Raw genomic sequence first — 21,946 nt, forward strand, 5'->3', positions numbered from 1 at the left:
AAAGCCCATTGTTGCTAATTGCTTGGTTTTACTCAGTTCCTGTGTAATTCAAGAACTCCTCCTTTTATGTAGGGTGAGCAGCCTCAGTTACATCGTCTACAAATACAGATCAGATGTATCAGGGGCCTCAAGGACAAGGCTCCCCAAGGCTCCTACTTCCTCAGAGTGTCTCTGCTCAATCAGCTGGGTAGCTGTGTCTCCCAGTGGTATCAGACTGAGCAGCTGAAGACAAGAACATGCCCAGTTGATCATGGTGGCAACTTTTATGACGTGGGGCTCTATTTCCACGAAAGCCTTTCTGTGGTAAGCTGACCTTCTGTGCACACATAGTACTTTGAGTTTAATTAAACGGTGCTGTCACTATCTGCTCACCATCAATCGCTGTCCAGAATAAACCCACTGTCCTCAATACAAAGGATTGTATTCAGATAATCTTCTATGACCAAATTCACTTACTCGATAAGTGTTCAATAAAGATCTATTGGTCTATCTGTCTCTCTCTGTCTTTTCCTCTCTCTCTTTCTCTATCTATCTATCTATCTATCTATCTATCTATCTATCTATCTATCTATCATCTAGCTCTTTTCTATTTATTATCTATTATTATCTATCATCCCTCTATACCTATTATTTATCTAGTATCTATCTATCTATCTATCTATCTATCTATCTATCTATCTATAATCTATCTATTCCAACCTTATTGCAGGTAAAGAGATATTTAATTCTGTGTTCTTTATTTGTTAAGAGTGTAGTATGGATTACTGATTTTTCTGTTTTCAGGGTTTCTTAGTAAATAATGGTAACACATGTACTGTATGTGACACATGCATATCTGTGTAGGCAGCCAGGAGTTGGAGGAATTGTATGTATAGTAAGCAATAGGTCATACTGACTGTTCAAACACATTCTGGAAAGGAGGGTGCTGGGAGAAAACATGATGGGGAGGCTAGAAGTGATCCTGGAGAAAAGGAGGACATCAAGTTCAGAGAGAAGCTGTACAAGAGGAGAATTAAAGCCAGGTTCAACTTCTCCTGGAGCATCTGCACTGGACAGATGGTGTCTTCCTGGGTAGGTAAAGGACAAAGAGAGAAAGGAGAGTTGATTAGTCCTAGAAGCCCAGGTTGTGCTGCTGTACTGGAGGCATGGCATTGACTGTTCACAGCAGGACTGCCTTTCACCTTATTAATTTGAATTATTATAAAAATCATCAGAATTGACACAGGTTCTGAAGGATAAGGTTCAAAGAGAAAAATTTTTCCCTACCTGGAAACAGAGTTTCACATTATGCTTTTTACTAGCAGATGTGTTAATGTAACCATTCCTTCCTGTTCCTCTGTAACTAAGAAACAACTCCATAGCAAATTGTGACTATGAAAACCCAATAACATCGATCAAAACCATTAGACAATGTGGTCACTCTGTCATGCAGAAGGAGATAGGTAGGGGTTACAAAAACCAAAAACCAAAAACCAAAGACAAACATGACCCATCAATGGAAGATGTGCACTAAATAATAGCAATACCTGTGTGCATGTATGACCAACTTTAAACATTTTACTCACTGAGGTAACAGCCATGACATCAAACACTGCTTTGAAACAGGAATGTAAGAATTCATTGTATGGAAATGTTTAGTGGAAAAGGGACCTTGACTAACAAGATCAAATGGAGGGAATAGCCAACGCTCTATTATGGGCCTACTTGGAAGATGTAGGTATAGCGATGTTGTCCTACCATAGGTATGTGCAGAAAGATGCCTTGCCAATACATAGCAGAAGTCTAATAATCTCCCTTACTGAAATAGTATAAATATTATAAAATTATGAAAATTATAAAATTTTGCACCTGGACTTTTCTTTTAATTAACATTATAAGTGCTTATAGTCCAGATAACTTTCAAGTTAATCTTTGGTTAAAAATAATATAGGTTAACATACTTTTTATTTTTCCTTCACTTCATGTTCCCTATACTCTACCATTATATTCTTTTGATCCATTTCAAACTGTCTTGTTTTTAAATGTTTCATATTGCAGACTGATATAGTTTGTCTTTATTACTGGCTTTTGTTTAGCTGTCCATTCTCTTTCAAGTCCCTGGGTAAAAATATGAACTCTGGATGAAGGAGCCTTGTCTATTCTTGTTGGCTTTGTAGAAGATATCCCATATGATCTGTTGAGTCATTGTAATGGTCCCACATGTGGAGCTGTGTCCTTTGGAGTTTGAGAACCTTGATCCACAGAGTTGAACTATTAAGCTTTTGAGATGGTGGACCCTTTAGAGGCAGAATACAGTGGGAGGTCCTTCATCTGTTGAGGTTCCATCCTTGAAGGAGACTGTGAACCCCACTCTTTTCTATTTTTGTTTCCTGTTTCATGAGGTAAGTCATTCTATTCTAGCTATGCCCCACTGTGGCACACCTTTGTCAGAGGCTGAAAGCAGTGGATAGCACTAAAGTTGGACCAGAATTTCCCAAATTATGAGCCAAAGGCACTATATAAGCTCATTGCCTTTGGCATTTCTTTACAGTATTGATGTGCTTGCTGACTTGTACACAGGGTAGGCTCTGGGCAAAGTGCCAATAGGAGGAGTTGCACCATGCAGGTCAGGAAGGATGCTCACTGCAAGTTAAAAGAGTGAGGTTGCAAAGATTACCTAAAGTGTCAAAGCTGCACTGAGTCTGTAGGACAGGATGGTGATACCTGGGATGAGAAAAGCATGCCCTGCTCCTGCCAGTCAGAGAGGGAAGCATCTTAGAATGGTTAAAAGAATAGTCCTAAAATTTCTGCATGTGCCAGAAAATAAAAACAAAGCATAATTACCTCCTGCCATAGGCAGGAAAATGTACTCTTTAGCAAACTGACAAAATAACAATGAATTGTGTCTGTCTCTTAATATTCATGCTTAGCAGAATCTGGGAATGTCACCCCTCCCAACAAAGAAATAAAATCCCACTAGGCTACTTCACACTCAGTATATATATATGAATAGCATAACACTCACAAAAAATAAAAATAAAAACAGGAGAAGCACCTAAGACAGCCATAATTTGTCAGGAAAGACAAGTCACAAAAGCCTTTCTACTTCCAGAATGTGAAAAGCTGCTGCTGGAGGAAGTCCCATTTGCTTTGTCAGAGTCACTCCAGTAACATCAAGTTTTCTCATTAAGCATGCAACTCTGCCTGCTGGTCTCACTGCTATCATTTGTAGGAGACTGACAGGTAAAACAATGTGCTTTCAAGCAACAAACTGTAATGTTATTTCATTTATTTACTTAAATATTATTTATTTATTTTTATTTATTTTTAAAAGAGAGACTCATGTGTCTCATATTAGTCTTCACTCATTACATAGCAGAGGATGATAACTTTGAACTTCTGATCCTCCTGTCTCCATCTCCAGAGGACTGAGATCACAGGCATGTTCTACAACACCTGGTCTAGGTGGTAGTAGGGTGTGAATGCAAGGCTTCATTCCTATCAACTGGGCTATACCCTCAGTGATTGCATCATAGTTTCCTAATAGTAAAAATACATTCAGAAAAAAAAACATGAAACCATGCCTTAGACTTATAATAAACATTGAGACACTTGCGACATCTACTTCATTACATTTAAGAAATAAGTCAGAGAGATCCATTTCTTTGCTTACTCCATGAATGGAAGTGATTAGCTTCCCTAAGGCAGCTGGAGGGCACAGGATACCATACATGTGCTAACTAGAGAGAGATGACCATGTATCTGTGGAAAAATTAAAGATCAAAGAAGGCATTGCCTAAATGAAAGAATATGGCCTAATTACAGGAGACACACTAAGTCTGAGGATGTACTTAGGTCACATGTCTAAAAGGTTATCTTACTGATTGACCTTTATCGAGGAGAAAACAATGTTACAGCGTCACAGGTGTTCTACCTTTGGCATCAGGCTGAGCTAGGAGGCCAACACTTGAAGGTTAAATGCAACATCAGCTGCTTTATAGGTGGTGGAGAGGGTTCCTAAGGGAAACAACACATGTGCTGGTGGTGACTGCTCCAGATATCCTTGGTACCAGTTCCATATCTAGTGTTTTGTTGTTGTTCTTGCCCCACATATTAACATGGTTCTTGCTTTATCATAAGATAGAGGTGGTCAAAGAAGATGAGTGAAGGGAAAAATATGAGTCTCAGGCCTCTCAGATCACATGAACATTACCAACTACTTTACATCAACATATGAGGCCAAATTCATTTGTGGATTCCGAGCTTAGGCCTGAGGATCTGAGTGCTTACCTGAAGATTTTTGAGTAACTCCTTGGTAGAAAAATTGGGAATCTGCTTGTCTTCTGCTGACACTTATCCTGGAAACATTTCAAATAGAGAGATTGCCATCTTTGTTCATAGTATTCATTAACGGCCTACAGATGTAAATCTTTGGGAGGAAATATGCTACATGACGTACATACCTTTTGACTTCTAGTTCCGGCAAGATGGTGGGCTAGGTTAAATATTCAGGTTATCTTAGTCTACCATTCTGCTAGAATCAGGGGTTAAAAGGCATATTCATTTTCAGACTTTCATTCTATAAACATTTTGAGTTTACATACATGTGGGTAAAAGGCTTAGGAATGTATAAACCACTCAAGAACAAAACGGATAGCCTTGTGCATGAAAAACAAGCAAGCAAACAAACAAAAAAGCAAAACAAAAAATCAAAGAGAACAGTGGCAGATTAGACAGTGGTGATATGAGGAAGAGAAGAATGAATGGTCAGATTTGGCTATCTAAAGGTTTGGAATGTAACACCAATTCATGGGACAAGGGTTTGTGATTATTTGATATAGAATTTCAAAACTTTTAGATGTTCCAATAAATAGTAACCAAAAAGGACAGACAAAACTAAAAATAAATGAAATTAATTAAATTAATCATTAAAAATTAACTGAAAATAAAATAATCCTTTAAATAGAAATTATCTAAGAAACCAATATGTCATTTATATCATCATAAATAACAAGAGTTATTCCGTAAGCTTGTTTAAAGTTGTTTCTCCTGACTCCACAATTTCCTATAATATGATTCTATAGTGAAAAAATAATGACTGAAATGAAAAATTCAAAAGGTACATTGAAGATTAAAACTTTTAAACCAATAGCAAAATGATCAGAAATCCAGGTGAGAAGCAGTTCTCTAGGCTACTGCATTTATAGGTTAAAAAAAATGGAAAATGTGAAAATATCTATACATACTTATTTTTTGACAGTTTCCAGAAGGAAAGAAGTGAATGTCACACAAAGGAATGGATGGTATTAATTTCCCAGACTCACTGCAAGCCACTCACAAACTCTGAGCAGACAGGATGAAAAAAGATCAATCCACGTGAACACGTTCTAGTGATAGAAGTAGAAGAATCGGGTCAGCTAAGCAGCATGATTACAATTCTGAGACAAATGACATGCATGACAGTTCATATTGTCTACTTGATAGGATCCAGGATCACCTGGGAGATGGGTCTCTGGATATGCCTGTGGGGGGCTATCTTAATTACCTTAATTGAGGTGGAAAGACCCACCCACAGTGTGTGGCACCATCCCCAGGCTGGAATCCTGAACTATATAGATGGAGAACCAGAGCTGAGGGCCAGCATGTGTTTACCACTCTCTGCTTCCTAATGGTGGATGAGGGGTGTTAGCTGCTTTGGGCTCCTGTTGCCTCTGTTTCTCACCATGAACTGTACTCCTGAACTTTGAGTCAGAATAACTCAAGTTGGAATAACAGAAGCAACTTTAGTTGCTTTTGTCAGTATTTTGTCAAAAGATCAGGAAAAGAGACTGAGACAACGTGCTTTATCTCACCAGTCACTCAGCCATTGGGCCAGAGGTACCACAAATGAATGGAACCTTTCCTTCCTAAGAACATTGGATTTCTTTCCTAAGGCTGCCTTCAAAAAGTTCACAAATTTTCCGAAAAAAGTCAAGGTTAAATCAGGCAAGGTTTTGGATGTTTCTCATGGATTATGGCAGGGTTAATGGTTCTTCACTTTGTAGATGTCCACTACGGTCCTCACCACGTCTTTGCTGTACATAAAAGTCTGTCTGTCTCCATGTAAGTAACTCTTCCTCATAAGGACATTGCCATATTGGGTCATAGCCATATTAAAGACACCATTATTATTTGGTTAAATAAAAAGATCCCATTTCCAAATATGACTGTTTTTCTGAGGTACTTTATGTTAGAAATGCTAGAATGTTCAATATATTTCCTTAAGGGAGACTCAATTCACTCTACAATGAATACGTTCTTATTAGAAGTTTGGTCAAAGAATAAAGAAAATGACATTCAAGATCAAGGAAGAATGCAAGAACAAGTGATATTTTCAGTTTTTTTCTTAGAAATATGTTTGAAATGTTGTCCAACTTTCACAAAGGAATGTTAGAGAGTGTGACTTTTCTATTAGAATGTAATAGAATATTTGATGATTTAAACCATTTGAATTGCGAAAGAAAAATAAAGGATCACACAATGTAAATAAGTATAAGATTATATTTTTAATTAATTAGCCAATAAAAATTTAAAGTGAAGATCCCAGTGAGGACGCCTGCATCTCTATGGTTTTCCTAAGACAGACAGGACAGCCCAGGAGCCACTCTCTTGAGCCATTCATAAATGCACAAAATTAAATAAGTACATCATGCTTACTGCTCTCATGATCCAAATGTTAGAGTAAGCACTGATGAGAGCACCAAGAAGATGTAGGAAGACTGTAAAAATGGTTACAGAAAACACAGATGAGACAAAGAAGATGTAGAAAACTCATAGCGATCTTTCAGAAGCCTAGTGAAGGATATCTTCAGTTGTTTCTCTGCTTGGTTTCTAAGACATTAATGTTGAGAAATAAACAGAGCATTCTCAGAGCTTTATAGAAGACGCAAAGAGAAAGAATATCAAAATTACTTTAAGAACATAAAGTCAAATATAAAGTAAGATTTTTGACCCTTATTTTCTTGTCACATTAGCTTGCATGATAATTCTTGTGGGTGACATTTTAAAATATCATTATTGACCTTTGGCAATGGTAACTGAAGAAACTTCTGTTAATTATTAGCTAGAACTGTTATGCTTGCAATTCTTAGTATCGTTGGGTATGGGGATCAGCCAACTTATAAAAAAAAAGGATACAAATAATAGGTTAAAGAAGCAAAAACAGCAAAACTCAGGCAAAGAACATTGATTAATGAATTTTAAAAATTCTTAAAGGTCATGTGCTGAAGTTTGGCTGAGCCTCGGGCAGATCTAATGAACATGACCAAGCCCCTCTGTGTGCAGCAGGTAACCCGTGCTGACTTGGAATTTGCTGACATTACAGGGTTATTATTTCTGGAAGGATGCAGAATTCTGGAACAATTTCTCTAATGATTCCATTAAGACCATGGTTTCCTTCAATTTAGGGTAACATATTCCATTTTTCGCATTACCCCAAACAAAACACAGAGAAGTGTGTCTAGGATGGAGGGTTTGTGTCAGCCAAAGGAAAGGAGAAAAAAAAGTCACTTGATTTTGATGGTACTTAACCCCATTTTATATTTGATAAGCACATCTGTTTTGTGGATCACATGTCAGTGTGCAAGATTGTTTAAAGTCGAAAGAATTATTTTGGTTTAAAAATTATTAACTTATGGCAATCTTGAGGATGCCTTAAAGTAGAAATAGGTGGCTGACATTGTGTGAGTGGTATTTTAATGTCCAGGCCAAGGCAAAGGGTCTATAGGACCAGGGTCTCAGAGAACAAAATGGGGAAAAAGGTTTCCAGATGGGGAGTCAGAGAGCAGGCGTTTGGTGGTCACTTATCATGAAGGTCTGCTTTCTGGTGTGATCAGACAGATTTCTACTTGCTGTAGAAATGCACTCCAGTTGCTAAATACATCATTTAGAGATGCTCTCATAAGACATTTCTTAATTTATACTTTAAAGCCAAAACTAATTCCAGGAGGCAAAGCTTGGAATGTGTGCTAGGATATGTACTCTAAAGCCCACATTCTGGCTCCAAACTTTCTCAGTGATAGAAGTTGTCACAGTCATTATCTCCCTTTGTCTCTGTGATCTCTACTGTAAGTCATCACCAGAAACTATGTCTTCCTGAAGCCGTGTTACTAACAGAGCAGGGGTCTGGAGTAAATACTACAGTGGATCCAACGAACATCTTTCTTTTAAACAAGCCTCAGCTCCAATAAGGAAACCCAAACCCAGGATAAACCTAAGTTCTGAATCACTGCAGAGTTTATCTCCTTCCTTCCTGAGTCCACAATTATTCTATCATTTGAAAGAATATATGAGTGTCTGTGAGCATTATCTATATTTGAATTTCTTAAATCTTTTGTGTGTTTCTAGACTCAGTGAAGAGTTTGTTATTTCCACTGATATCAGGGGACTTATAGTTGAAGGAAATATTGGGGGCCAGTATTAACATTTGTAATTCACACATGAGAATCTGAATTTTGGGGAAGTTTGTCAACTTACTCAATGACACATAAATTCTTAGGGCAATGTTGGAAATGGGAATTTTACTCCATAATTATGGGCACTCAACTATGGCTCTCTAACTCCAGTAAGGTATTCTAATTATCTAACATATAATTACCTAATATCTAACTATTGAAGAACACCTAGAGACATCCTGAAGCAAAACAATCTTTCTGAGGTGTCATCTCACGTTTTGGTTAAAACCATTGGTTGACTTCTGATGTCTGTTAGGACAAGTCAATCTTTCTGTATGTTAATAGACCCTAGTCAGATGGCTTCCTCTACTCTTCTCTGGTATTTCTCCACAATAGACAGAGCCAACTACCATTGTGCACTCAACTACACTTAAGTATAACTATATGCAATTCAATATATTTCCATAGTATCCAATTTCCCACTTGGAATTGGTCAAATGCGCAACTCCCACTTACTTTTCAGATTTCAACTCATTCATTTTGCCACTGTTTATATAATTAGCTCCAATAAGACTACAAGGGTTTGAAAACACACACACACACACACACACACACACACACACACACACACACACACAGCTTTGTACTTCAGGGCACAGACCCCTTACAAGTAGCAGATAATCAAAAAAAGTGCTTCTAAAATGAGAGCAAAACATAATATGAAACTATTTAGAGTGACAAGACAAATTTAGTAGAAATTATAAAAAAATATGGATTATTTCTTAAGATCAGAAAGCAGAGGAAATGTTAAGGTAATGTCAAAAGACATCATGATATCGGTAATTTTAAAAATAGAATATAAGATATAGAGAAGAAACAAATCAATTCAGAGATGCTATTTTAGTATTTATAAATTAGTAATACATAAGAAAATAATAGTATCATTTGATTTTACTGCTTCAGAGTGACTTGGTCACTTCTTTCTTTTTTAAGAAAGTAATATTTTGAGTAAGACTTTTAAAAATGTGAAATGAACCCATATACGTAGTTCCTTGAAGTATGAGCAAATTCAACTCAGATTGTTCTCAGATGGAAAAGAAATTTGGGGTTCAAGCTTAAGCCTAAAGGAGGTGACAACTTCTGTTTTCTGTTGGAATGGAAATCTTAAAACCATCTTGTAAAATGTCAAGTCCACTTCTGGAGAGACCAGAAAGTGAGGCTGTGCCTACAAGAGAAAGAATGTCCAAATCTAAATTTTGATTTGTCCCTGACAAAGATCAGGATATAAATTATGTGAGATACCCCCTCTACCATTTCAGCCCTTCCATAAGCCCAAGAGCAGCTGTGAAAGATGTAAGCTTCCCACTGTCATTTGAGAATTTTCGATATGTGTATATATATATATAGGTCCCTCCCCTGTTATCTGCAACTTTGGTGTTTATAAAAAGCAAACAGAACCTTCTCTAAATCATGTTTGCTACTTCCAAGATATGATCACTGTTTTTGCCAGGTTATATGAAAAAGTATAAATCTTCATTGACAAAATCAGTCAAATCATAAAAAAGATTTCCCTTATAACCTGTCTTCCTGCTCTGGAACCTCATTAGCTGTACACACACTGCCCTTTCTTTTCTTGGTCATGGCCATTAAGCCTGGACAGAATAAATTAGTCACTCACTATATGTCTTATTCAGTTCAAGATAATATGATAAAATACCATACAATGAATGGCTTAAACAATAAGCATTCATTACCCTCAGTACAAGAGTCTAGACAGAGATTATTAGCATCCTAGCATATCTGTTTCTTTGGTGACCACCTTTCTTTTGGCCCAGAGAGTTTTTTATTAGTGCCTATCCAGGGCAGGAGAAAAATGGGAGCTGTTGGTCTTCCTCTAATAAACCCACTAATTCTATCCTGACATTCCTATTCCTTCATCTAAACCTGAGTACCATACAAATGGCCCACTTGTAAATTCCACTGTGTGTGGGCTGAGGCTGAAACGTATGGTTTATAAGCAGTCTGGTCACTCCTGTGTGCACATACGTAGTGCAGGTATTATGTAGACAAGCATCCCTATGTTAAGAGCAATCCAGACAACAAGAAAGTCAAAGAGATATGCAGGGGGTTGGTGGAGAGATGGCTCAGCTGTTAAGAGCATGTGCTTGACCTTCACAGGACCAGAGTTAAACCCCCAGCAACCATGTCAGGTGGCTCACAACTGCCTGTGACTCTAGCTTCAGGCCAGAGCCTCTGTGGGCACCTGCATTCATGTGTGCACACACTTAGCCATAATTAAAAATAATAAAAGATAATTTAACAAAACGAAATGTGGAAACTTGGCAGCTAGCGTTCTTTAATTATGAGGGATTTTTTTTGAATTATTGGAAATCTTTGATGTCTGACCCTAATTCAAATGGGAGGTTCTGAACTAGTCCAAGGTTATTATACTGAACACAGCCAAATAGATTAATTTTATTTGTCTTACTTTATTTTGTATTTTATTCATTAATTTGTTACCAATAATTTATTGGATTAGATAAAGACAATTATAAAATCTTTGTTATTTCCCCACTGAAGGGCAAGGTCTGAATTTTCTCTCTTCAGTCTAAGAGGACTCATTGACTATTAGCTAAAGGAATGTTATAGAAGTAATATTGTAGAGTTTAGAATTCAATCTTATGTCTTAATGGACTGACAACTTCCTTTTCCTGTTGTGTTGGAAATTCCTCTTGCATCTTTACCTCATCTTATAAAAGTACCATGTTTACTGCTTGAGAGACCAAAAGTGAAGCTAGGCCTACAGGAGAGGGAAGGTCCAACTCTAAACTAAACTTCTTGTCCTTGACCAGGAGCAGGGTGTGAATGATCTTGGACCTTTTCATTTCAGCCTAGCAATGAGCTCAAGAGCGGCTGAAAGTGGTATAATTTACGTCATGTAGAGTAGATAAGTCATTCCACTGAATTATACACACACATACCAGGGAAATTAGTTATACTAACCACATATCATACTTTTAAGCTACTATATTTTTAAATAGTTTGTTATTAGCAAGAAAAGGAAGACTTATTTTTAGTTCCTTCTATCCTAAGTGCTATATTGTGTGTTAGAGAAATAGACATGGCCTTTCTCTTAAAGTGGTCATGGTCCCAGTAGCTTCTGTTAGCATAATTTTGTATGCTTTAACAGAAAATTTAAAATGATCTTATTTCTCTATTTAGTTTTATATTTTCTAAAAAGGCATCTTCATCTCCACTGAAATGGCTTAGCCTTCAGCTATACTATCTGAATGTAGAAAAACAAATGTAGGAGATTGAAATAGCAATAGGGGATGTTATAGATTGAACTATGTATCCCCCAAAATGTATACATTAAAATATTGGTGCCTAACATTGGGATATAACCATAGGATCTTTATTGGGATAATTAAGTCAAAATAGGATAGAACACCAAGGTGGGTGAGAGAGAAGGAAGGAAAATGGTTGGAAGAGAGTAGAGAGGGGAGAAATGAGAGAGGAAAAGGGAGAGGGGAGAATGAAAGGAGAGAGAGGGAGAGAAAAGAAAAGCCATGCAAAAGAGAAGCTGGGTACCTAGAAGCCAAGGAGAGGGTCCTCCAAAAGAGATTGCATGAATAACATCACTCCATGGGAAATCTAAGTTCCATACTGAGGAATAGACGTAATTGTTTAAGTGTCCCAGCCATGGACTTTAGTATGTTTGTCTAAGTGCTTAACACAGGGATTATAAAGAACCAGGCACACAGTCCAGCAAGAGCCACAGCAGCATCAGGGACCTTCCAGGTACATCACATCTTTGGGAGGGCTGCATTCATTGAGACTTTCAGATAGCAGGACTGTGGATTGTGTGAGAACATGACCAAGGGCTCCTGTGGACAGACACAGACTATGTGCAGTCTGCAGGCAACTCAAACATGGAGCATTGTTGCCAGCTAGTGGTATCACAGTCCATATTGGGAACCATGGGGGAGGAGGCTGTCTAGCATGGGCTTATACTCCCACATTCTGTAAAACCACTTTCTGGGCCCTAGTTCCTGGGTCCTATGAAATCATGGAAAATCATAGGGAATTAGGAAAGCCGAAATCATATGCTTAGTGTCAGTGGCAATACCTGCAGAGGTGGGCAAGCCAGAGGGAACATTTTGGGGTATGTGTAAGGCCAATGGTCTGTGTGAATGAACTGCAGGAGTGAAGCTTGATCTTTATCCCTCCATGTGTGTGGTAGATCTGGAAGAGTGGTCTAGCCAGGGCTTTTAAGCAAGATCCAGTGACAGGTAGCCTTTTAAGATGAGCCAGGCAGAGGCTGGAGTGAATGCCCAGTGGGGTTATGAGTACAGGATGCTCTTTTAGAAGCTCCAAGTTCCATTCCCAGCACCCACAAAGCCACAGTCATCTTTAAGTCTAGGTCTGGGAGGTCCCACACCCTTATCCTGCCTCTGAGGGCTCTCTACATACACAGTGTACAAGCCTGGATGCAGACAAAACATCCAAACACATAACATAACAGGGTGAGGGCAAAAGCCTACAGCCTGGTATGGTGGCACACACCTTTAATCTCAGTGCCTGGGAGGTAGAGGAAGGTGGATGAATGTGAGTTTCAGGCCAGTCAGGGGTACACAGAGAAAGACCTTGTCAAACAAATTGACAGCCTGGAGACTCATACTGGGCTCCTGACTGTGATGTCTTTGTACATATTCTCCTCCTAGTTGAGTGTGATTAGAATGCGAGGTGTCTATACAATGTGTCTATATACACAGAAATGTATGTAGAAATGATGGGATATCATCTCTGCACTTCTATCAAAGAAAGGTTGACAGGTTTTACCTCACTCTCTCCAATGAGACAGTTCCAAGGAAACTGAGGCCCTGAGTCCAACAGCCTGCTGTAAGAACTAAAGCTGACAAGACCACCTAAGTTGCCTTGGACTCTCTTGACTGCAAACCTACAAAGGATCTGAAGTCAGGAATTCATAGCCAACACCTGGATTTATGGCCCACAAAATCAAGAATAAACATTTGTTGTTTGTAGGCTTAGATATTTTACAACGTACTTTATAAGGTTTTTAAACACTTCAACCTCCCTTGTAGCCTACCACCCACCAGAGGTAGTGGAAAAGAAAGGTTAATAGGAAATGAGGTTTGAGGACCTGTTTAGAAATAGTTCTCTGGGGGATGTTCCAAAGTTCATCGTCGGCAGTCCAGTCCTCTAGCAAAACACCAATCAGCAACAGCAGCCCAACCCATTTGGCCATCACTACTCATAAATCTGCAATCACAGTATGATCAAGAAGAAACCATGAAGTGGCAAGAAGTCCCCAGAATGTCATAAGTTCTTTGGTGAGTTTACAACAAGCAAGGATCGGCAACGTGATGCAACGTGAACCAATATAAGAGCATTGCTTGTGAAGACTAGCGAGACAGAGCAAGGTGAACCAATGCCAGAGCCTTCTCCCATTGGCTATGGGGTCATAGTTATATTCTTTCTAAGTATCATGTGTCCTCTCATGAGTCTGATTCAGGAAAACCTCTTCTCACCTGAGTCTGCTTTAATATTTTGTCACATGGCTGCTTTAGCAAAATGTCCCTTCACCTGTGTGCCCGAGCAAAACATCAAATGGCATTTCCAAATGACCCCGAGGATCTCATTCCCAATAAAACATCATATGAGCTTCTAAAGAAACCAGAGACTTCCTCTTCAGTTGTTAAAGGGAACAAAAAAACAGAAAACTAGAGACAATAAATTGTTTATTTTTCTCCTGGTGGGAAAAGAACAAGAAAAGATTACACAATTGTCACATGTATCTTTCATTATTAAAATAAGCTTATTTTGTGATAAGAGTGTTCCTTTAGAGAGACCATGATTTTGGCAGGAGGTTTTACCCTATGGTAGGGTAAATACAGGAACTATAGATGCTGTAGAAAAAAACTTTCTCTGAACTCACTGAGCAAGCAGACTACTTTGAGGGTGTATAGAATTAAAAAAAAAAAAACTGTTACAGCCAGTTAATATTTATTTATCAGTGTGACAAGGTATCATTTTTATGGTGGTAGATGGGCACCATTTTTGTTTTACTGGAGGGAAATCCAATCTGAATAAAACAGTAACTTTTCACACATGACTTCTAATCCATGCATGTAAATCAAACTGGGGATCTATTATTCATTATTAAAAGAATGGCGTATTTTTATTACATTGAGAATGAAACACAAATACTGTGAAAAATTTAGTGCCCTTCCTGGAAATTTTAAGACACTCATCATGTCATCATCTAGCTGATGCTGGCTCTCATTTTTAAAATATAGCCACAAAATTAATAAGTTTGAAGTTTTATGCTTGAAAAAGAGGGATGCTCTATTTCAATGAAATAGGCAAATTTATTTTTTATTTAAAGCTTCCTAAATACTTAAGATGGTAAAGCACTCCAGTAGGGCTCAAATTCCAATATATGTATATAAAGAATATAGTTCATATTCTTGTCATTATTCATCATGGCCACAGTGTTCTTCCCTCAAGTGCTTTCTGTAAATGGCATATATATCAGAAACTGATTAAAATGACCTGAAGTATTAATTCGTAAAATGTGATGAACCCAACACTTTGCAAGAAGTTATTTTCTGTGTGACATTTAATATGTAAGAGTTGAAATGATTTTAATAACTCACAGGAAGGAATGGTTCTAGGGAATCCAGACCCTGAGCATGATCGCTTCTATTGATTATTAGTTATTACCGTTAACAGTCCAGAGCCCTCTCATATATTATATTTTGTGACTTTAGAGTTTCACCTTATGTGAGTCGATGGAAGACCCTTTTCTCAGCTCTGAAAAGGACCATGTTATCCTGTTGAAGGAACCCAGGACTTATGGAAACTTTGGTGGACACACCAGTGAGCCCTAGGTGTTCAATGTCATCGGTGACTTTTCCTGACTACATATAATTCTCTCCAATTAGATGAAGGGAGTATAGTTCTGTGCCCCGCCCCCAATCCCTGACTCCTACCCAAATAAATTGTAGATACAAAGGGTGCTTGTCACAAGTGCATCTCCAGGATGAGACTTAATGGAGTCCTGGTTTTGCTAGCATTCACTGTCATGGCAATTATAAACTCCTTTGGCCCAGTCCTTGCTTTTAGGAAATGGGAATTGAACATATAATTCACAGCAATATCCTAAGCCTCAAATGCTTTGTGCAAAAAGATTACCATAGTTTCAAGTAAGGCATGGTAATTTTTTTCTTTCTTTTTTTTATCACTTATTGGTAATCCTTTGTCTGGAACGTTCCTGAATTTTCTCAATAGTTTATGTCTTTCTGGCCCTTGAAAATTTTCCTTCAAGAAGTCCGGTTAGTCTTTTCCCTCTTATAAAAATACTCACTTCATGCTCTTTTGATGCTATTGCGTCTCCATTTCTTGCTTCCAGATGGCAGGAAAGGTTTGTAAGTCCATCAGCACACAGTGTCACTATAATTTATTTATCCATCTCCAATCATTCTAGCAAATCCTTAAGACCAACATGATTCCTTGCTGTTTGGGTCCTGTGGTGGCACAGCACACATGGCAGGAGCGTGTGCTGGTGCCAAACTTCTTGATTCACAGCAGGTGAAAGACAAAGGAAGAGATTGTGGTCCCATAGCCCCTTCAGCACATGTTTCCAGTGACCCAAATGTGTCTTTCTCTAGATCCAACTTCTTAAAGGCTCAATCTCCTGATAGAGCCAAACGAGAGAATAAGTCATTAACACGGGAGACGTAGGGAGGCATTTCAGGTCAATATGAAATATTACTCCTCTGATGTGATGAGTTAAGTAATAAACCATCATTGCCCACCCTTTTTCAGTTACATCATTATACACTCAAGAGACATCACTAAGAGGAACATGAGAACCTAATTCCTTGTTGAGCCCATTTTACAGATGAGATACATGGGGGTAGGACTTTCCAAGATGATTAAAATGAGCCTCAAAACTAGTGTGGATCGTTCCACTAGGCTCTCAGCCTGCTCCAAGAGAAGCAGAAGAATTGAAATTTTTGTTTTCTTTTTCTTTCTTTCTTTTTTCTATATTGGAGAATCGCTCTCCTGTTCCTATAATTTTTTCTTTGATTTTTTTTTTTTACAAACTGAATTCTATTTCTAAAATCAAATTTATCTCTTTTCATCCTTTTCCTGTCTGTCTCTGAAGAGGCAAACTCTGTATAGTGTAGTAAAGCTGCCCTTTGAACAGGGATACTCTACTGCCCCATGCCAAAAGGTAGTTGCTTAACGTCAGGCATAAGCTTTCTGAAAGTGGAGACTTCACATTTCCATGCAAGTTATCTAGCAGAACAGAACCAGTAGAATATAAGTGTAACTATAAGAAGAGATTTATGTGATTGATTCCTATGGTCAGAGAAAGGGCAGTCTCACAACGGTCATACACATCACACGTTCACCCATGACTTCTCATTTCCTCTGCTTCCTACATCCCTACATGCCAATCATCTCCAGAAGCACCCTCACAGACACACCCAAAGATGAGTCAGCTTGACAAGCAAGAGTTATCTTTATAGGCCCTCTTTGTTCCCTGATGAATTGCTGACATCTAGAAATGGAGCCATCTCTATGTGGATTTCCAAAGTTAGCCAACAGATTTGAGAATTTCAGAGCCCCATCAATACCGTCAAAGAGACTGGTAAGCTCTTTTGCTTGATTTTTTTTTTTTTAATGCTAGAGATTGAACCCAAGAGCTGGAGACAGCTAAGCACCTGCCCCACCAATAGGCTATGGTTTCAGAACAACCTGAGTTATCTTTTTTTAAGATTTATTTATTTATTTTATTTATGAGTACACTGTAGCTGTCTTCAGACACACCAGAAGGGGGCATCGAATCTCATTACGGATGGTTGTGAGCCACCATGTGGTTGCTGGGATTTGAACTCAGGACCTCTGGAAGAGCAGTCAGTGCTCTAAACCGCTGAGCCATCTCTCCAGCCCAAGTTATCTTTTTTTAAAAAATGGTATTTCATGTAAATGTGCACACTTCATTTTACTGGGAATTTCGCATTTTTATTTTCATCCTTTGTGTCTGGTCAGGTGCACTGTATTCAGAGTTCAGAATGTCCTAGTTACAAAATAGCAATTCTTGTTCACTTCCCGTGCAATTCAACAATCAAATCATTTTGAATTCTCTACAGAGGAGGATCTTGTTTCTGTTTGAACTCACTCAAATTCCCAGGGAATATGTTTCAATATTTTAACATCCATACAAAATGCTTTACAATTCCTTTTAAGGTATTAATTTTCATATGAACACCATGTGAAGTCACAAAGGACTGAGAAGGGCAAAGAATTTCTCCAAGGTCACCTAGCCTGTTAATTGCAAAGGACCAGCTTGGCTATCTTTCCAAATCCACATCTGATTCCACATATACTAACCAGAAGTGAATGATTTTGAGTTGATGAAATTTCTAAAGTTTAGGGAGGGGGCAGGAACCCCCCCCAAACATTACCAAACTCAAGGGCCAATAAAAATAAATGAATAAAGCAACTTAAAACCTGTTACATTTGTACTGGCTAGTTTTACTTCAACTTGACCCAAGCTAAAGTCATCTGAGAGGAGGAAACCTCAATTAAGACCATGCCTCCATAAGATCAGGTTGTTATCAAGCCTGTAAGGTATTTTCTTAATTAGTGATTGATGGAAGATGGCCAAGCCCATTGTGGGTGGTATCATCTCTGGACTGGTGGTCTTGGATTCTGTGGGAAATCAGGATTAGCAAATCAGTGGGAGAAAGCCAGTAAGCACCACACTATCAGCTCCTGTGTCAGATCCTGCCCTGTTTGAGTTTCGTCCTGACTTTCTTCATTGATGATCAGTGATCTGGAAGTATAAGCTGAGTAAATCCTTTCTTCCCAAGTTGCTTGGTCATGGTGTTTTATCACAGCAATAGTAATCTTAACTACGACAATATCCCTGCTTTAGGATCTGCATTGCACTTAGAATAAATCCAGATCATTTACTTGGGCCTGAAGAACATGTTTTGTCCTTTATTTCACTTTCTGATTTTAATGCATGTTGGTTGCTTCTGTGTTCATTCCTGTCTTCACTTTCTTTTCTGACTATATCAAACTCCTCCTTCCCACAAGACCACTAAACTCGGTGATTTTCATTCAACACCCCCCCCAAACATTACCAAACTCAAGAACCAATAAAGATCAATGAGAAAAGCAAAACAAATCATGTCACATCTGTGCTGGGTAGTTGTATGTCAACTTTACATAAGCTAAAGTCAAAGATACAAAGATACACATATGACCCTGCTGAATCATGTCTTCTTAAACTCTAGCATAGCAGAAGGTCTCAGTGCTAACGGTTTCTGCCTTAAGCAAAAGTTTCTGAACAGAACACACACCTATCATAGTTTGGTACCTTATAATTTATGATTTCAGTATCAATTGAGGTGGGCCAAGCCTTTATTACTATTGATAAAATCATATTAGTTGATTTTCTATCGCCGTTCCACCAGTTTAAAGCTAATGGAAGTTTATTATGCACGTGCCAATGTTGGGCTTCAGATACAATAATTGACATTTAATGAATGTAAGTGAATAAATTATGCGAAGGAAACAAAAACAGCAGATACAATTGTTGATAGGAGTTAAATTAATAGTTCTGTAGCTGAGGAAATCCTATTATTTATTGACCTGTGAAATGGGCAGATAGCAAGCCCATGAGAGGCCTGAAGTGCACACAAGTGTCACAGTATGCATGCAAGAGTTTTGGGAAATATAGAGCGCCTCACTGACATTGTCTTCATCATTACATGTCGTTGGTGTGATTCGGGCTGCCCAAAGGGAAACGGTTGATTAGTAGCTATTGCCCAAAGTTTTCTACTTTCTGAATGATATATCTGCCTGCTCCTTGGAAAGCCATTTGTGGCTAATTTGTTGGTCTTTGATCTAATCAGACTGCAGATGTTCAGAAGCATCATCTTTTTGTGCACTAAGGCTCACTCACTGGGGTTTGTAAAAGTAATGGGCTGTGCCCAATTTTCCCCCAATGTGTTCACCTCTCAGGGATGAGGAAGGGAAAGATCTGTCTTTTTCCTAACAATGGAGAAAAAAAAAGCTCAACTTTTTATTTTTCAATTATAAAAAAAAAGAATAAAAAAGGAAAAAGATGAGGAAACCAAGGAAAAACCAAGGAAAGACGGTTAATCCCAGTACTGAATTTTCCAAATTAAAATATTCAATTAAAATTCTTCCATCTCTCCAGAGTGAACTGTTCTTAGTCGCACGTTTGAGTAGCATGTAAAGAGATGAGTTACAGCAGGCTGAAGTTGAGCTCAGGTAAAGGCACTGCATAGCATTGTGTGATGAGATGATATTTCATGAATTTCCTCTCCATCTTGGTCGTGTCTCATGGAGCCTGGTGGGAAGGTCATGTGGTAAATCCCGTAATTATTTAAATAGGACTCAGTCCAATTTTAGATGGAAATAGCATTATCCTAATTAATCAGGGGGATTGATGAGAGCTCTTCAAAGATACACAGATCTGTCTTGCTTGTCTTTGCATCAGCATGGGGTAATGAGTCAAAAATGTCAGCTGAAGGACCTAAGGCCAGCTGATTCATTATTCAAAGTGTGATCCCATCTGCAGACACCAAACCCCAACATTATTGCTTATGCCAAGAAATACTTATTGACAGGAGCCTGGTATGGCTGTTCCCTGAGAGGTTCTACCAGTACTCGACCAATACAGATGCAGATACTCACATCTAACCATTGGACTGAGCCCAGGGACCCCAACGGAAGAACTAGGGGAAGGACCAAAAGATCTGATAGGGATTGCAACCCGATAGAAAAAACAATGTTGGCTGACCAGACTACTCAGAGCTCCTAGAGACTAAACCACCAACCCAAGAGTATACACGGAGGGATCTGTGGCTCCAGATACATATGTAGCAGAAGATCTCACATCAATGGGAGGGGAGGCTCACAGTCCAGAGGAGGCTTGATGCCCCAGGTAGGGGGATGCTAGAGCAGTGAGGTAGGAGTAGATGAATGGGTGGAAGAGCACCCATCTAGAGGCAAAGGGGAGGGAGGAAAAGGGGATGGGATGGGGAAGTTTGTAGAGGCGTAACTGAGGGGGGGGATATCATTTGAAATGTAAACAAACAAAATTATTAATAAAACAAACAAACAAACAAACAAACACACTAACAAAGTGTGCTCCCCTGATTCACTTCTACCCCTCATGCTGGTTAAAATGTAAGAACAAATCAAATAGTAACCAACATTTAAAATAAACACCCTTATGTAAAACAAATATGGGGGCAAATGTTGCTCTAAACCCTTCAGACATTTTTAGATTGTTAGAGACTTTTGAATGGTTAAATTAATCATGGTAAAATTGTACAATTAGGTGCAGGGACTTTAGGTTTGAGATCACAAGACCATGTCCTTTCTTTTATTTGGGGAAGATTTCTATTTAGAATTAGTAGCTTGTAAATTAGGTAAATTCAGTCTTTCAGAAAGTTTTTTGTTTAAGGACACTCGATTTTATTGGAACAAAGATGGTTTTACTCAATACGTTCTAGATACATTATAGATGCCTGAACCCAAAGTGAGAAACTTGAAGACAGGCATGTTAAAGAAGAGGCCACGAGGCTCACTTTGCAGAAGTGATGGAGAGTAGCTGGTGGAACAGAGCAGAATGATCTTGAGGACTCTGGGCATGGACCCAAGGGTGGCTTTTTCATTGCTTCCTCCTGTTTGCTGGAAGCATAGCTCAAATAGCTCTCCAAGACCTAAACTCATGTTCTCAGCTCTCCCTCACACCTTTTTGGGAATGTCAGTGAATCTAGCTTCTCTACACCTAGTCCAGGATTTTATAAAATTGGGTCCGTAATAGAATACACTTCCTTGGATTATTGTGACTATTAAGATAATGATGAGGGAGTGGTTTTGAAAGAAATGCCTTGAGTTTAGCAAATAAGTGTTAACTGTTGATATTATAACAACATTTGGGATTAGGGGCTTGAAATAATATTCTAACACATAAACTTTGAACTCTTGTATTCAAAGGTGCAGGGAGTGAGAACGTCTTTTCTATTCAGAAGCTGCGTAGTTGTAATTCTATGAGCTTCTGTCCTTTTTACCTAGGTCAGAATAAATTACCAAGAACAATGACTTTTTAAAACCATATAGCAGATAGACAGGGGATTAGAGCTAATTTGTCTCTATTTTAAATTCGTGACTGTGAAAACTGGAGGAAAAAGAGAATAGCACTATAAAACTCTGTCTGATAATCTAGATGACCCTGGGCTCCACATCAATTCCCAAGCACCTTTCTGAGCTGTCTGCTTCCAAAGGATCATTTTGTTATCTCTAATGCAAATTAAGCACTGATTTACTTCCTTGCCTCCCTGTGGTATTCTCAACAGAGTTTAGCTCGGGAAGACACCATTTAGCTTATTTCCATTCTGTTTATTTGTCATCATTGCTTCTTTTATCAATGTTTATAGATAGTGACACCAAGATCT

General features: G+C 38.4%; 1 protein-coding gene across 1 annotated transcript in view; it reads left to right on the forward strand.

Annotated features, from left to right (window-relative positions):
• The window catches only part of Ofcc1 (orofacial cleft 1 candidate 1), a 278,373-nt gene that overhangs the window by 82,989 nt on the left and 173,438 nt on the right, over positions 1-21,946 (forward strand). The window contains exon 8 of the mRNA XM_028763273.1: positions 73-303. Coding sequence (XP_028619106.1) covers positions 73-303 — 231 coding nt within the window. The remainder of the gene's footprint in view (positions 1-72; positions 304-21,946) is intronic.

The sequence above is a fragment of the Grammomys surdaster genome, unplaced genomic scaffold (assembly GCF_004785775.1).
Source record: "Grammomys surdaster isolate TR1022 unplaced genomic scaffold, NIH_TR_1.0 137, whole genome shotgun sequence".
NCBI classification, from domain to species: Eukaryota; Metazoa; Chordata; class Mammalia; order Rodentia; family Muridae; genus Grammomys; species Grammomys surdaster.